This window comes from Taurulus bubalis (genome assembly GCF_910589615.1).
Source record: "Taurulus bubalis genome assembly, chromosome: 4".
Lineage (NCBI taxonomy): Eukaryota > Metazoa > Chordata > Actinopteri > Perciformes > Cottidae > Taurulus > Taurulus bubalis.
Genome location: NC_136592.1, coordinates 18,753,267 through 18,768,277, shown reverse-complemented (window position 1 = coordinate 18,768,277; position 15,011 = coordinate 18,753,267). Strand labels below are relative to the sequence as shown.

Here is a 15,011-nt window from a genome sequence, read left to right as displayed (position 1 = left end):
GAAGATATTATTGGAAGGAAGTTGTCGACGCCTTTTAGGGAAGATTTGCCCTCTGCTCATATACACCCGTCTGTTTAGTGTCAACATGTTTTCTTCTAGGAAGGTGGAGAACGTACCAGTGAGTTCTGTGGTGGTGATTGTGGGCGTTATTTCCTTAATGATCATGTGTTAGCAGCGTGGGTAACACAGTTCAGTCAGTGAATTTGACAGATCTCTTCATAGATTCAGTTAATAGGTTCACTGAAAAGCTGAAGTTGGTTTACGTAACTTTTTGAATTTACACGGCAAATGACTCCTGAGTGCTTGACTCAAACGGGCGGAGCCAACAAGAAGTCCATCTCCTCAGACGTTTGGTGACATCAGGGATGTGGACATTACTCAGGAATCAATCATTCTGGTTGTGCCCGGATAGAGCTCGCCCTGGATACGAAACACTACAGAACTGGGAAAGAGAAGTCATCATACTTCATGGACAAGAACACTTAGTTATGTTGGTGTTATTTCCAAATCTTGATCTTTCTCAACATTGCTGGACTTACATGAATGACATTAAATGTGTGAACACTGCCGAGTATTGCTTTTGCAACAATCTTAACTGATTTGCCGACTCTCTTGGTAATGTCTCACATAAAAGTTGACCTATTTGAGTCTCAGTCTTCACTGAGACTTGATTATTTCCATTATTGTGTGTGCTCTCGACTGCAGCTCTTAACAATGTGTATCTTTGTGTGGCATCAAAAGCCGATAAATATGGGCTTAATGTGAAATTGTGGACCTCTCTGTGGTTTAGTGAATATTTTTATACTGTGAAAATTGTCTGTCTGCTGTTGAAAGCTTCATTAAGTGAGTGTGTGTGAGAGAGAATTGGTGAAAAATACACAAAGACACAAGTGGTAATATATGTTTGAAACTTCAATTCTCCACTCCAGTGGTGAACAGAGAAAGTATGATGAAGGGAACTGAAATAATTGTATAACACAGAATGTAAAGGTGTTGTTTCAGAGGGAGAAAGACGGTGATATAATACGGACGTGATCGGGTGAAATGAGCTGGAATAATGTATGTGCACTTCGACACACACTAACATTTAGTAACATTTGGCCTTCCAAAAACATTTAGGCATTGACTTTTCTGCATTGAGGCATTAGCTTTACAGATGGAGAAGGCATATTTAGACTAAAGCAAGATGACAATTTAATCAGTTTATGTGTTCGGTCACTTGTAAGCATGCCAATCTGTGTCATGGAATCAAAAAGATGAACAGAATTAGAGTAGTGACAAAAAGTTAACTGCTATCCAGAGGACCGTAACCCAAAATGCATCAGTCCAATCAAGTCTCGTGGCTGTATAGACTGGAGTGCACTTTAAAAATAAACTGATAACAGTGCTTCTATTCGGAAATCTGTCTCTCACACGCACGCACGCACGCACGCGCACACACGCACACACACACACACACACACACACACACACACACACACACACACACACACACACACACACACACACACACACACACGGTTGGAAGTGCTTTTTTTCTAATGTAATTTTCACCACAGTACTTGATGTACCTAAACTGCTGCTGTGCTCTTTGCTTGTTTGATTTGTTGTTCAAACATTGAACTCAGACTTACCCAAAGAGGTGCAGATGATTTGGCAGTGAAACTGTAGAACGAGAAGCGTTTGCGAATTGCAAATTTCTACATTTTCTGACCTTATTTTACATTTAAGTAAATGTTACAGGAAGTGCACAATATATTGTAAATGTTTTTCTATAGTTTGTGTTTTGTTCCCAATCCCTGAAGACCCCAATTGACCTACCTCACCTGTAACCTTGGCCCTCTCTGTACCCGCACAAACACATTGTGGTATATATCAGTTCAGTAGAAATGGCTCTTATTTCTGAACCAACTTATGTAAAATGTAACCCAAATCAAACTTTAATTGACTCATAGATGTTGCCTTCAAACACACACAGTAGGATATCTGTAGCTAGCTCTCTGTCCTTCCCACAGTTGGCTTTGTGTTTTTTCCAGTCTACCTCTTCAGTTTAAATGTATTTAGCTAACTCTCTGGCCTTTCACCGCTGCCTCTCTTCTGTCTTTCTGATCATATAAGTCCATCTACACATTTTAAGTTTCTCATGACCAACCACCTCCTGTTAGTTGCCTGCCCTCAAATATGTTGTACATAGATGCTCTGTCCTATCTGATGACTAATCTGCCTCATATCTGCCTTCTGCCTCTCTTCCTGCAAATGTGCCCACGCTCATCTTTTTTTGGACCTACAGCAACCGTCTGTTCTCTTGTAATTTCGTTACTGCTTACAAACATTAACCGATGTGCTTTTACCTCTGAATTGGACATTACAATGTGAGATGATGTGTTCAAATCTCTCCTTTTCAGCTCCAAAATATCTAATTCTTGTTAGTTTACCTGAGTCTTGAACCATTAATTTTAGTCATCAGACATGAGGAAGAGCTTTCCTTGCGATTTGATCATGGAGTCGCTTGAAAATATGACATGTTATCAATGATGGTCAAGAAAAAAAGAAAAAACAATATTGTCAATTTTGAAACTTGTGTTGTATTTGCCTTTTAATTTATTTGCAGATTGGAACTGTAATTACTTCTTTTACATGCAGTCTAATAAACATTTTATAGACTTCAGAGCTTTTGTTATTCTGGTAATACTAAACTTGTGCAATTGTTCTTGCTGACTAATCCTGCTACCACACCTGGTTAGGACAGTTCTCCTTGATTACTTAATGTAACTAGTCTTAAACTGTAAACTTACATAACGTATCTTACAATACATGGCTCTTGTGGATCTTGCAAATATCAATCACATGTAAAAGTCCAGTTCAGTGAGCACATTTCTTAAACACACTCACTTCACATTGGAAATATCTGCAGTGTTGTAAAATAAAGAATGACCAGAAACATTCACCTTCTCAATACTTTGTAAAACGGTTAGTCAGTTAAGACCAGATTCCCGATCGCTCTCGTTTCCGGCGGACGATGGCGGCTACATCTTGTTTAAGTGTGGAGACGCTCTGTTCCAGAAGTTCGGAGAAGTCTCTCAGCAGACGACTCTGCTCGTCCACAAACAGTCTGAGCCCCAGCAGGTCGGACTCCTCCTGGAAACAAGAGGAACACAAAAACCTCAAAGGAACCTCAAAACTAACGTCCACAGTTAACCACACATAATTACTATACACATACTCTAGGGCTTAATATTAGCAGCTCACTCTTAATTCTACTTGATACTTTTTCAGATAGCTACCCCAAAAAAATATAGCTGGTTTTGCTCAAAAAAAAAATCAATGCCTCTAAATAATATAATGGTGATATCGAACAACGTAGAAACCCTCTAATTGATTCTTGTAAAATTACCATTTGCAAATTCCCTGAAATGTCCAGACATTACTATGAATTCCCTGTTCCATCACATTTCGAACATACCAAGCTGAAAGGAAAGTCTTTGATTTAAGCAACTTAAGTAGAAAAAGTATTTAAATCCCTACCAGTTACTCTGGGGGAGCTCACTGTAATCTTACTAAAACCTTTCTCCTGCCAGTCAATTTGTGTGCTTGATTGTGTATTGTTCTCTATAGATCTGTGTCGGTTAACTGCTATCAAAGGTTTAAATCTGGTTATCAAAAGCCTTATTGTTGTAATGCTCACTAATACTAACGCTGCAGACAGACATGGATACGTACACTGGGCCTGTGTCTGCGCAGCCGCTGCAGCTGACCCCTGACTGAGGTCATGCTGTGGTAGAAAATTTTGAGAGCACGAGCAAACTCTGCATCGCAGCTGGGACGCACCGACCGACCACGCACACTCTCCCCACCTAACACAGAGGAAGAAATGTGACATAAAATCATATTTTTATTTTCTGAATAGGACAAATTTGCCATGTAAAAACGTTTAAACCTTGTTAATTACTCTAAAAGATTAGTAGAGTATAGATGTGATCTAAACTGTATTTTTAATTTGTGTTTTCAATTAATTATTTTTTATATATATATAATTTAAGAATAATGAATGTATGTTTCAGTTACCATTCCGAGCTGCGTTGAGCTGTTCTCTCAGACTTTGATTTTCTTTTCTCAGTGAAGCGTTACCACTCTTCACTTCCTCCAAGTCCTGTTGAAGAGCTCTTACTGAACAACTGAGCTCTGCAGAGTCTACTAGCTGCAACAACACAGATTTATATAAGCACAGTTATTGAAATGTTTGCCTCATCATTTGTTCTTTCAATACAAAATGACACGCCTGTGCACTTAAGTTGTTGGGAGTAATTAATACCCTATGATCTTTGATTTTACATTTCTGCTGTCTTACAATGTATCTTACAGTAGGATGAATGTGTACTGCATACGTTTGCACATGTATCACTTCCATAGTTTTGAATATTTGTTAGTGTCTTACCCAGTTTTAGAAACACGTCAAAATGAAAGATTATTCCTGACACAGGAATACGGACTCAACATCAAACTCACTGCGGTGTCTGTTGGGCATGCCTCCTCGATGATGAAGATGCCCTCTGTAGTCATCCTCACTCCCTCCAGAGATGATATCAGGTCAGTACAACCCTCTGGAACAGATAACAACACACATCAGCAGCTATAATGAGACCTCGGACTGTTGTCTTCTGTCTATTGTACATTTATAGTAACATAGTAATAACAGGAAATGTGTCTAACTAGGGTGTGAGATGATCGGTATGGAAAATGAAATAACAATTACATTTCATCCCACTAACTTATCTCTGTATGGGAAGCATTAAGGCAGAGTAATATCTGATTACTAGATGTTGGGCTGCTGCTGTGAAATAAGGCATTCATAACTGTGTATTTATACTTCTATATAACATATTTGTTGTACATGCACCTGTTGTATTTCATATTTACTGAAATAAAGAATATGGAGAGTCTTGTCCAATCATCCATCCATCTCTTCATCCTCACCTTGAAGGCCCCAGAGCTCCAGCACCACAGCGCTGCTCTGCAGGTAGTCTAACAGACGTTGGGAGGTGTGGAGGGAGGCAAAGTGAACCCTGTGATCCAGAAGAGGATTGATGTTGTGCCACACAGCCGGAGAGTATAGAGGCTGGCTGCAGTTATATAACCTGAAACTGAGATAGAGGGAAAAGCAAAGAGCAGTATCTCACTTCTGGCTGTATTGAGTTCAGAGGACATTTAGATTCCTGTTTCTATCATGACACTTCACTTTCAATCATTGCGCCATTGAAAACAGCACATGTCCAACCTAATGTACCTGGATATTCATATACCGTTCACAAATTCTCTGCATCCTTCCTGTACTTTAAACTCTCTTTATGCCTTTACATGTAGCCCCATATGCCTCACCCAATTTGGACCCCTCTGTTGCGGGCCTCTCTGATCCACCGGAGGCCACAACACTGTTCCAGGACCAGCTGGAAGTCCAGTCGTCGACCCAGTAACACAGACGGGTCAATCAGAATGTCATCCTCACCCATAGGGCTGGAAGGTGAGAAAGATAATATATTAATATATCTTGATGTGTTTATTAGGGTTATTCACTGTGTGTATCTGTGAGTGTGTCATACAGTCCAGTGGAGGTGCAGGGGACCAGCTGTGCTTGTAGAATGGCCTCCTCTGTGCCCTCTGACCCCAGCACCTGTCGATGGAGATTATCAAGCGTATATGACTCTCTGCTCCCCTATATTACCATCTGACAGATGTGTGTTATGTATGCAGTATACCTCAAGTTGCTCTTCCAGAGGGATGCGGAAGGCCAAAGACTGAAGCCAGAGGTGAGCGGTGCCCAGAAGCACAGGCTCCACAGGATCCCAGAAAGGGTCTTTATCTCTGGGTAACGCAGCCGTAGACAGCTCCTCTACTCTCTGACAGCAAGAACCAAAGACAGATCAAAGACAGAGTTATTGCACTGACATTTAAAACTATTAATGGTAAAGATAACTGGCACTGACTATGCAGACATTGTAATAGTATTTTAGAATTTCTAAGTCAGGCTACCATTTTCTCAAGCTGCAATCCTTTTCAACATTAAAGCAGTGTCAGACAACGCTCTCCCTTTCACTTATTTTACTCTATTAACATATTACTGGATTTCAAGCAGAATCGCTTAAAATATAAATACATAAAACACTTCTGCAATTCCCATATGCAGCTACATCAGAATCAGAAACCGTTTATGAGACAAACCGACATGAGACGTTAGACGAGACAAACAACAATCAACGACATGGCAACAGTCTTTTCTTCTGTTTACAGATTTGTAAATAGTCTCTCAGAACAACATTGTCTCTATTGAATTACATTGTCTCCGCTGACAACCTGATGCTGCTGGTAAGATTCTTCCATCAGGAATTTACGGTTCACAAACTTGGCCTTGGACCACATCCATACCTAGGGAGGGAGTGTGAAAATTGTTTAGACAAAGAAACACAAATTCATTGGAATTATAAAAGAACTCATGAACTAGTTAGTGTACGTGTCAGAAAAAAAGGATACAGAAGGAGTGATATAACAACCTGTTTTCTTCCCAAAGAGGTGACTCTGACAACAATCTCCTTCTGCAGATCGTGGCCTTTTGAATCAGACAATGCCAGATTTTTTATCTCCAACTTAAACTGCACCCCCTACAAGCATAGCAGATGATGAAGAATAGGCGTTTATTACTTTTTAATACATAACAATGACCACATGAAAACAAAACAGAATCTTTTTTTTTTAAATGTACAAACATAACTGCCTCCAGTAAGACCGTATTAACCAGAATCAGTTCCTTAAAAACATGCTGCATTACCTTGTTCAGTTCCTGGCTCATCTGGTTGGCCTCAGCCACCATGGGCATCAGTTTGATGTAGTCGTAGAAAACGGCCAGCAGACTGGGGTCTGTTTGAGTGGACCCAGCACTTGACTCACCTTAACACAGATACATAAATAATATCTATTAAGTTTCCTTTAAAAAAATAAACCATTACTTCAAGCTATTGATCCTCCTGCTTACCCAGGTGGATGCCCTCAGCAGCAGCCAGTTCAGACTGGAAGTAGTCGTAGTCATAGCGGCTCCAGTCATCCCCGCCCCTCTCAGAGGGAAAGCCAATGAACAGATAGGTACAGTTGGAGCCGAGAATGAGACGGTCCTTGAGGAAGACAAAAAAGACACAAAAACCTTGTTAGAACATACTTACCATGGCATTTTTTATACAATACTATGATATTTGTACGACTTTTTTAAATAATATGCTGAACTTTAATGTCATACTATACATATTATGACATGTTTAAAAATGTTATAACATTCTTAACAATGTGTAAGGGCCTGAGGGGAGGTGTGGTGGATGGCATCTACATTCCAGCCAGAAGGCTCCACCCACTCGTCAGGAGAGCATCGAGACACACCTGATCCTCTCGTCAGGGAGGTTTTCAAACGCCATGCCAAGCAGGACAACCAAAAGTGTTTGTGAGAGAAAAGGTACGCCTAAAGTGGTGTGTGCAGCCCTTGAAGAAACAAGGGGTAACCAAAGTTCCAATGCAGAAGAGACCCTGGACAACTTGGTTTTTGCCTTCCCATCGGGACCAGGCACCGATGGTGGGGAGGAGGACCCTAATCAGCTGCCTGCACGCAGCAATGTCATGGAAATTGAGGGGAAACTAGCTCCAGGGCTGGGTAAGCTAACCTTTCTGTGTTTTACAATCAAAAATGAACTGTTGTACTATATACTAAAGAGACAGAAGGCCAGAGGAGGGACTGTATGTTTCCACAGTGTTGCACCTAGCCCACAGCCATGTCCTGGGAGCCCACCTCGGTTGGGTTGAGAAGACAAAGCAGTGGATTGCAAGCCGATTCCACTGGCCAGGAGTGGTAAGAGCAGTAGAGGACAATTGTCAGACCTGCGTTGAATGCCAAAAGATGAGCCCTAAGCCCCACTTTAAAAGTCCCCTCATACCTCTCCCTATACTTCATGTGCCCTTTTCCCGCATTGCTATGGACTTGGTGGATCTGCTAGGGGACATCAGTATATTCTGGTGATACTAGATTATGCAACAAGGTACCCTGAGGCCATTCCCCTGAGGAACATGACCACAAAAACGATTGCTCAGGAGCTAGTCCATTTCTTCAGCAGAGTTATAATCCCCAAGGAGATGCTGATGGACCAGAGCACCCCCTTCATGTCCAAGGTAATGAAAGACCTCTGCCGGCTCTTCAAGGTAAAACGGCTTTGCACCTCTGTCTATCATCCACAAACTGATGGGTTAGTGAAGTCAATGTTGAAGAAGGTTGTTGATAAAGATGGTCGTAACTGGGACCAGCTTCTGCCCTATGTTCTGTTTTCAATCAGGCTTCTCCCCCTTTGAGCTGCTGTATGGGAGACAGCCCATAGGTCTCCTTGACATGGCAAAAGAAGCCTGGGAGGAGCAACCAAGTCCTCATCGGAGCCTTGTGGAGAAGATGCAGGCTCAAATGAAGGACGTGTGGCCAATGGTGAGGGAACACATGGCCCAAGAAGCACAAAGGTGAGTCTACAATAGGGGGGCCCAATCTCGGGAGTTCCAACCAGGGGGCAAAGTGCTGGTCCCAAGGCTGGTCTCATGGCAAGGACCCTACGAGGTGGCAGAGAAGGTAGGCCCAGTCAACTACAAGGTATGTCAGCATGGGTGATGCAAAACCTCCCAAATCTACCATGTTAACCTGCTGAAAAGGTGGTGCAGCCGAGATGCGCTCCTGTGTTGTGTTCCCTTCTCCAGGAAGTGAAGTTACTGAAGTATCATATGGCCCTGGTTTATCAAAAGCACAGCTACAACAAACCAGGGAGCTGGTTCAGCAGAATTTGGATGTTTTCTCTGCACAATCTGGGCGCACATCCCTGGTGGAGCATCACATCAAAACCAAACCAGGGAATAAGTTAAAATTACGTCCCTACAGGATACCCGAAGCCAGAAGGGCAGCCATTGAGCAAGAGGTCCAGAAAATGTTAGCTCTCTGGGTGATTGAGGAATCCTACAGTGAGTGGACCAGCCCGGTTGTCCTGGTCCCTAAACCAGACGACACCACCCGGTTCTGTAATGACTTCAGGAAATTAAATTTCAAAGTTTGATGCTTATCCTAGGCCCAGGGTAGGTGAGCTGATCGACCGCCTCGGAAGCCCGAAGCACCCTGGACCTGACAAAGGGATATTGGCAGGTACCCCTGGCGGAAACCTCGAGGGAAAAGATGGCCTTCGCCACTCCATCAGGGCTGTATCACTACACGGTCTGCATGGAGGCCCAGCCATACTATGGTCGCTTCATCCCAAACTTCTCTGCTGTAGCGTCTCCCCTCACAGACTTTACAAAGGTGTAAGGGCCTGAGATGTGGTGGATGGCATCTACATTCCAGCCAGAAGGCTCCACCCACTCACCCACTGTATGCATGTCCTATAGTAATATAATACAGTTTGTTAACACCCACCAGGTGCTGCAGCTCAGTTGTCTGGAAGACAGTGTTGCCATTGACAATGACCTTTGACCCTGTCAGCGGGACCAGTGTTGTCCGGCGCTGTTCATTCCTGAACACAGCATGACGCTCCTGGATCCTGACACAAGAAAACACTTACATGTAAACGTGTGTGTGTAGGAACATAAAGATGCAAATGTAATATTTGATTACATTGCTATTTTTATTAAAGGGTCACAGGATCTGCAGCCTATCCCTATGTAGAAAAACAGATCACTAACATCATTCACATCCACTATTAGATATAGGTATAGACTGTTGAGCTTGTGCCGGGTTTGTGTTGTTACCTTGATGTAAACTCACCCTAAGCCCTTGATAGAGATGGATCTCGGGGAAGAGTCACACAGGCCGATGTCCCAATCACCTGGAACACCAAACGGTATTAATGCATGGAAATAAACACGCTTATAGGTGACAGTGCGCAGTGGCATTCTCTATTCCAATACCGCCTTCGCTACAAGGTGTACTGAACTACAGTGAGACATTCATCACAATATAGAAGAGGGAGACAGAGTTACCCTCCTGAATGAAGAGCTTGACCACCCCTGAAAGCTGAGCGTCCTCGTTGATGTTCAGGATGTAGGGATGCATCTGCATCATCCTCCTCTCCTGAGAGTGTGGGAGAGGGACAGCTGAAAAATATTTTCTTCCTAATAAACGTATTTATACAAAATACCAAGTGCATTTACATTATGTGCTCATTTGTTTTCAGAAGCTCGTCTGAAACTATGGAAATGCATGAGTGAGAGGATGAGATTGTGTATTTTAATGTTTGTGTGTGCGTGCACCTGTGTGATATTAGCATACTGTTGCTCCCAATCCTTCAGCGCCTCCTGCAGGTGTTGTTCCCACAGAGTCTGAATGGCTCTGATCTGGAGCTCATTATGGGTCAGCAGCTGACGAAGTTCCTCTGCACGCAAACGCACACACACACGTTTACCCTGGACTGCTGAGTTCTATTCTATTTTGAAAGGGAGTCTTACTGGTCTCGTCGTTAGCTCTGCGTCCCTCTTGGCCCAGCCGGCTCAGTCGTTGCAGCAGTCTGGCGTTCTCGGCTTTTAGCTCTTTAACCAGACGCTCAGTGGGGCTCTCGTTCACCACTGCTCGATTCTGGATACGCTTTGCCCTAAAGCGGTGAGGGAGTGACGAGTGTGGGTGGGGTACAGGTGGAAAAGAGTGAAAGGTCAAGAAGAAAGAGGAGGCAGAAAGACACGACAATGAGTAATTGAAGTAGAATGTTTTGTGTTTTTTATTATGGTGGCATTCTGTGAGTTCATGATGTGTTGTAATGGCTTGTTGTACCTCTCAGCATAGCGCAGGGTTGAGAGAGACTCCTCATAGCAGATATCAGCAGGGCTCAGCGTGGCAATCTTGAAAATTGATGATAGCAAGAACTACATTACTTTACATAAGACATCAGTGTATGAAAGCACTATTTCTTATAAAGTGCCTGTTACCATAACAGTGCGACTGTTGCCTCCCAGGGCAGACTGCAGCAGCTTGGTGAGCGCCGAGTCTCTGTAGGGTATGTGGACAACCTTCTTCCCCACCGCCACATCAGCGAGGGAGCTGTGGGAGAGAAGAGGATGTGATAGATACTGATAAACCCAACTGAATGGAAACTACAGTAAACCAAATGGCAGGCCAACCTGATAACATTGCCCAGGGTGGTGAGGCTCAGGTTGATGGCCGTGCCCTCTTTGAGCCGGTCAGCCTCCGACCCTGACGACCGCTGGCGCTCACTGCCGGCCAAGTCCACCAAGTTGATGTTGGACTGCTTTGTGATGCTCTCTTTGGAAAAGATCTGACAGGAAGTCAGAGGGATGTCAAAAACAAATGCTGAAGAAACCTGAAGATAGTATTATGACATATTTAAAGACACAAGCATCATAACTTGGTTTGAAAAATAGTGTAAGTCTGAACTGTGGTGATACTGGAACAGATAAATCCAAATGTTGGATAATGTGTTTGTAGTCGGGCTGAAAGTGGAGCCACTTACCTGTTTGAGCTGGAGGATAATGAGCATGTGCGAGCGACTACTATTGGCATTCATGTTAGTAGCAGCAGTGGTTCGGGTCCTGGTCCCCTGTTCCATCAACTGCTCCACCTACATGTTAACGTCGACACTTTAACATGATGTTTCTAAATACAAAACACTAACCGACCACACTGAAGTAACCCTGAAATGTCCTTATTAAACATTCCTTGTAGCTCTTATATCCTAATTATATGATTACAAAACTGGCAGGACACAGCTGCCAGAGTTGAATGAAAAACGAGGACTGTCGTCTATCCAGCTCCTCTTCAGAGGTTTTTATCTCTGTATATATATACTCTCCATCCACCTTCTACCTGTGGTGCGCTGTCACATGGAACTGTTCGAAGACCCTCCACATAGAAGCCTCTTTGCTGTTCCTCTCTGACTCTGAGTCCCCCTGGTGTACGAGACCCCCGGGACAGCAGGTCAACCACCTGGACCGAGAGGAGACACACAAAAATAAATTATGCAGAGATAAAGGAAGAAGAGAGCATCATCTCCCAAGACAGTTTTTTGTAAATATGTTTTATTGATTTTCAGTTTTTATCCCACCATGGAAGAGGATTCACATGTCTGAGGGCAATTACAGATTGAAATTTAAAACCTCATTCCCGACCCTACCCACCCAATGTAGGGTTTCAGGCAATGGAACTTATACATTCAGATAAATTCAGGTACATTCAGGTGACGGAGATGTAGACATAAAATAATTTCATTAATCGCAAGTAGAGGAAAAAATTGTTCCTTGGTAGATCATAGATTTGTGATAATTGGGAGATTGAAGCAAATGTGTCTTTTATATATGAATTACGGATTGACATGATCCCTTTATCAAACCATAGAGTACATGCGTTATCTGTATAGGAGGGAATAAACGTATGAATACATTTGATGGGGGGCGGGTGGAGGCTCCTTGTTGCCCAAAACGTCTCCTAAACTGAGCCCATATTCTTATTGTGTGATTTACTATAATGTTTGTACTCAAGCTATTGCTAAGAAGAGGCAGGGCTGCACAGACCACTGAGCCGAGGTGGTGCCGGCAAGAGGAGAATTCTATTTGTATCCAGTCCGCCTTTCCTACAATTGGCCTGTCTTCAAACCAGTAAAGTAGGTTCTGGATATTGCATGCCCAATAGTAAAAGAGAAAATAAGACCGTGACTTCTTAATGAATGTAATATCCAGAGAAAGAAAAGTTACACACAAAAACAAGATGATGCAGCTTATTTTCCCTAAAGTTACCTGCTCATTATAGATCTCCAACATACTGAAAAAGACCTGTGGAGGCATCGAGAACCAAAACATTCAGAATTTTCACAACCAAAACACTCCAAACATGACACTCGAGTGCTGAGAAACAGCCACAGCCACTCTTTACCTGACACTGTCTGGTGTCCTGGTTCTCTCTGATGGCCTGAAACAGCCGGTCACAGAGTTTAGGAACCAGGCCTTTGTTCGGTCCATAGCCCACCATAGAATAACTCTTGCCTGAGCCGGTCTGCCCATAAGCCAACAGTGTCGCGTTGTAACCCTGCAGACATCATTTCAGGATTTTACTATCAGAACTGATCTAAATTGGAGAGACAGCAGATCCCTTACATACATTTGGGCCACTAGCACAGACCAACATCTGCTTGGGTGCAAAAATGCAGCGCTTTGTGATACAAATGTGAATACAACTTAAATATGATTGTTACCTGGAGTGCATTCTCCAGTATTCCCTCTCCCAGGTCCTGGAACACACTGTTCTGGGGATTGATGATATTTTATTGGTGTAAACCATTGTAAGCCAGTATTGTCAGTAAGTCATTCTAGGTCTGTTTAGTCTGGACAGTCTACATTCATACCGTCTAGATTTATTTTAATTGTACTTGTTGCACAGAGTCCACTATGTTCTGTTGCTTGTAATGAATGTATCAACTATTTGCCTGTTTTACCAGGATGCCTTGAAGCTGACCTGGTCGGCGTATCGGCCCCCGGGTTCTTCAGGCACGTAGAGGCCGCTGCGGTCTCGTGTGAAGTTGCTGTGGGACCAGTAGGCGTAGTCGAAACAGAAGGACCGACAACTCTGGGATTCACGTGGGTCCTGGATGGTGATAGAGCTCGACACCATAGAGACAATACATCGGCTGCCTGCGTCCTTCTCTCTCTGAATGGAGGAATACAATGGAGGAGGGTGCGAAATGGAGAGAACAAGGTGGTTGGAGGGGGGGGGGTTAAATGTGGATGTTAAGGAAAATGGGAGCAGGTGAAAGGAAGACTGATATTTAATTCCTCTTTGGAAGCACAGTGAAAATGAAGAGATAAATAACTATGTAAAAGTTGTACAATTTAGTGTAAGAATGCGTCACCAGATTCCTTGTTTATTTATCTGAGCTCCATAACATCCTCCATCCTTATCCAACTCAAACCTTTGTATTCTTAGTACTTTTAGACAGACTTCACACTCTGACCGAAGTTAAATACTGTATTTGTGTGTTGCAAACTTTTGTAATTTTTTTTTTTAATCTGAACGTTTACTGACACATTTGTGAATATTGACTCTAGTTTGTATACCTTTAACACTAATACTATTAATTATTACAATAGGTTTTGTGTCAAAGCCTTTTTCACTTTTAAACTTGCACGTTCCATCAGTGTATATAGTATCAGCAATATACTATATATGTCAGTGGATGTGACATAATAATACAGTACATTGCAATAAAACCACTTTAGGAAAACATCAGAGAAATTGCATAAAATAAGAAACGGGCAGCTTTTAAAAATTAAATTGTAAATGTACTCAAGGACTGCACACTGACCTTGTTGAATGGTCTGACTCTGACGGCCACTTTGACACAATCCTTGCTGTGCATGTCTGAGGCTTTAGCCCTCATGGTGCAGCGGGCAGGTCGACCGGCACACTGAGTGATCAGCTCCCTCACACAGTGACACTCCACTGTGTCAAATTACACGTCGGCATGGACACAGTGCTGTGGAGTCCATATAAACTAGTCAGGAAATGCCTCAAACTTTCACTGAACACATGATGGAAAACAAATGTTTACTTGCTGAAAAGGTGAATGTGACCCTCACCCCTTGTCTAAACTAAAACAGACAATGATGTGCAGTAATGCTCTTAACTATTAACTAGCAGCATGACTAGTGATTCTTTATTTAATTAAAAAGAAAAGGATCTGTATTTAATATGGGACAAAAGATGTTCTGAATTTGCAGTTAATTTTCCCAACCCTGGGGTTTTGTAAATGAAGTGGAGTTGCAGAGGCTGGCTGGTTTCACTTTCACCTTCTATACCCATGTAAATTATAGAAGAGACAGCTCAATTTCATCCAGGGAGGTTACACATGTTTACAGCTACATTTGTGTCAACAAATGAGTGCCTCTCTGAAATCAAACTACACAAAAACAGGTACATTTTATTATTATCCATAACCTGACCTGACATTTAGGATGGAGTT

General features: G+C 42.6%; 1 protein-coding gene across 1 annotated transcript; it reads right to left on the bottom strand.

Annotated features, from left to right (window-relative positions):
- Nucleotides 1-2,979: 2,979 nt before the first annotated feature.
- Nucleotides 2,980-14,515, bottom strand: kif28 (kinesin family member 28; the record flags this gene model as incomplete). The annotated part of the gene is given in 29 exon segments (XM_079217610.1): nt 2,980-3,138; nt 3,721-3,854; nt 4,066-4,198; nt 4,507-4,601; nt 4,975-5,141; nt 5,377-5,511; nt 5,598-5,668; nt 5,754-5,894; nt 6,331-6,420; nt 6,546-6,653; nt 6,821-6,939; nt 7,025-7,160; nt 9,470-9,593; nt 9,818-9,878; nt 10,033-10,123; nt 10,303-10,424; nt 10,498-10,640; nt 10,817-10,884; nt 10,972-11,083; nt 11,164-11,318; nt 11,514-11,621; nt 11,867-11,986; nt 12,793-12,828; nt 12,929-13,081; nt 13,248-13,298; nt 13,508-13,699; nt 14,355-14,442; nt 14,444-14,482; nt 14,484-14,515. Coding segments are annotated over 29 exon segments (3,183 nt in total).
- Between the last annotated feature and the right edge of the window lie 496 nt (nt 14,516-15,011).